This window comes from Galdieria sulphuraria (genome assembly GCF_000341285.1).
Source record: "Galdieria sulphuraria unplaced genomic scaffold scaf_121, whole genome shotgun sequence".
In the NCBI taxonomy this organism is placed as follows: Eukaryota; Rhodophyta; class Bangiophyceae; order Galdieriales; family Galdieriaceae; genus Galdieria; species Galdieria sulphuraria.
Genome location: NW_005178354.1, coordinates 1 through 2830, shown reverse-complemented (window position 1 = coordinate 2830; position 2830 = coordinate 1). Strand labels below are relative to the sequence as shown.

At 39.1% G+C, this 2830-nt stretch overlaps 1 protein-coding gene across 1 annotated transcript in view; it reads left to right on the top strand.

Moving 5' to 3' along the window:
* Positions 1–2830, top strand: part of Gasu_62360 (ubiquitin carboxyl-terminal hydrolase) — a gene marked incomplete at its 3' end in the record, with an annotated part of 6970 nt that extends 4140 nt beyond the window's left edge. The window contains exon 5 of the mRNA XM_005702578.2: positions 60–2830. Within this exon, the coding sequence (XP_005702635.1) occupies positions 60–2830 (2771 nt within the window). The remainder of the gene's footprint in view (positions 1–59) is intronic.

The window sequence follows — 2830 nt, the reverse complement described above, 5'->3', positions numbered from 1 at the left end:
GATATTCATTCGGATGATTGTCCTTTTAAGATATCTGATGAAGTTTTGTTTCCACTCAGAAACATTTTCTTTTAGATTCGCAATCTTTGTTGAGAAGATACAGCGTACACTCTTCGGCAGCTTTAGTAGCATCCACTGTATGTTTCAATTTGTCTAGTGGAGTTCTTCAGTTGGTTCATCTTTTGATTACTCATAGCGGTCGAATACTCTCCGATGCTGCCAACAACAATCATCGAGGAAATCATAATGACCGAGACTATCATCCTATCATGAGATGGATGTTTTTGGATATTTTCAAGTTGCTTGGTTGGCTTTGTGGCTGTTTGAATGAAAGCAATATTGGAAATGAATTGAAAAGTTATCCTGCTTCGAGTAGATTGATGTTTGATGAGTACATTTATATTGTTTATCTATTTCAAGAGATGAAGAATCAGATGCCTAGTTTGTTGAAAACTCAAGAAGAATTTTCTAGGCAGCACAATTCAGCTAGAAGAATCAGAAATCTTCGCATTCAACAACGGTTTACGGAAAGTCCATTGGTTGCACAATTAGTAGAAATGGGATTTTCCAGAAGAAGAGCCATTGAAGCTGTTCGACGTGCTAATACGGAAAGATTGGAATATGCAATGGAAGTTCTTTTATCATTACCAGAAGAAGAAGAAGAAGAAGAGTCAACTAGTCAACCTATTGAAGAAGAGGTACCAGAATCCAGTGAAGGAGTATCGCCACAAGATATGGATGACTCTTCTATGGAACCTTCCGAATCGATGTTTTCATCAAGTTATACAGAAGAGAATATTTCATTGCAAGAAAGATATTTCCAGTGGAGTTGTAAAGTAGTTGCTGAGGAAATGAGTCAATTGCGATCCTGTTTGATAGGAACGAAACTCGGGGAAGAGAAAATCGACACAATGATATCGGATACTTGTGCAGGGTTGGGCATATCGATGGAGTTACAAGTTGACTTTGTTCCGGAATGTCAATGTTCGGCGGAAGAACTCAAAAGGAAGTTTCAATTATTTGGTGAGACTCTGAAAACTTGTTTCCAGGCATTGTTGAGTGGCAATTGTGGAGAATATTCATCATTTGTTTTCGTGATGATATTACGAGCATTGCGTACAAAAGAGGAAAACGATGAAACGATAGAAAGTGAGTATAAAATGTTGGCCAATTGGACAGTGCAATCTATACAAAAGGATAGTGAAGAATGGAGTCAGGCAGATTTGATTGTTCTCAAATGTGCCATTTTGTGTACCCAACATTTAGGAAAAAAGGCAAGACAATGTTTTATACAGCAAAATGTTGCTTATTATGCGGCATCGTTTATTGAACAAGTTGCTTCTCCATGGGAATCATTGCCAGTTGTTCATTCTGAGAGTCGCCCATCGGTCATCCAATCGACTGTCGGAGAATGCCCGATGATTGATATGGGATTACAAGAAGACAAGTTGTGTGCCTGTTTACTGTTATTGAACAGTTTGTTGGCCTTTTATTCCAATGACAGATTGTTGGAGGTCCAAGATTGGATAGATAACGAACAACTTGCTGGCGATTCTCATCAACCAACCAGTATAATAGCAAATAATACTGTCCATATGGAGAATCCTATGGAAGCTGCGCAACCCAAGATGGATGCATTGTTTCGTACGCTTGCCAATCAAGTGGATGAAGGATCTTCATTGTTGACAAAGGAAACAGAAGAAATGGATGAAAAGAAGATTGAAGAACGAGTAGTTGAACATATTCTTGCATCTTCTCGTAATGTATCTTCTCAATGGACCACCATGTTGCAGTTACCACAAGTCAATTGTGATCGCTTGATGGATGCTTGCATATCACTATTACGTATTCCTTGGCATCAAATGAAAAATAATGTACATGATACAACAGTACAAGGCTGTGTTCAGTTGCTTGCGGCGTTGACAGAAGAGGAAGTGATGGTGAACCGATTCATAGAAAGAGGTGGTTTACATGTTCTCTTTTCGAAAAATGTTATAAGATGGATTGCCGTGAAGGAGTCAGATGAGTCCAATTCGTTGCAAGTATCTTCATCATTGTTCAGTTTTCGAGGACTGGTAAGAAATCTTGTGCAGGATGCCCAAGTTTTAGAAGATGGAATGAAAGATTCCATTCGATATATTTTGAAGTCACGTTCTTTGGTCAACCCTAGCTTTCTGATTGTTCATTCGTTGCCCATGATTGCCAAGAATCCTGTCGTTTATTTGAAAGCATTGGCAAGAATGACTAGCGTGAAGAAAGTGGGCAATGGCTACAAGTTGGAATTATCTCAGACAGCAACTACACAAGATGCTTTGCAATTCCGTGATACCTATTCCATTTCTTTTCGATTGAGACAAGTATTGCAACATTTGTGGGAGTTGTTGGAGCCGAAGAATCAAGTGGATGAAGAAGAGTGGGATAAGACTTGGGCTCACAAGTACGATTGGAGTGTCGAAGCAGTTCATCCAGCGTGTTGTAAAACAATGTTTTATGTATTACATGATTTGGTGGATACTTTTCCTTGTGTAGCTCAAGCGGTAATTGTTTTAAGTCAACACAAAACACCTTCCTGGATTGCAACGATCATTGAACATTATATCGGTTGGAATAGAAAGGAAGGATCTACTGGAAGTGTAGGATATGCAGCCAGTTTGTTTCTGTTATCGTTGTTGGATCGAGAAGAAGAAGCAATCGTTGCACAAATGGTGGAAGTTGTGGGTCATTGGTTATTTAAAGAGATGCAACATCCAAGAGTGGAGAAAGTAGCGGGTATTTGTCGTTTGGTGAGTGCAGTTCAACGTTTGAAAGTGCGATATAAGTTGATATCCGA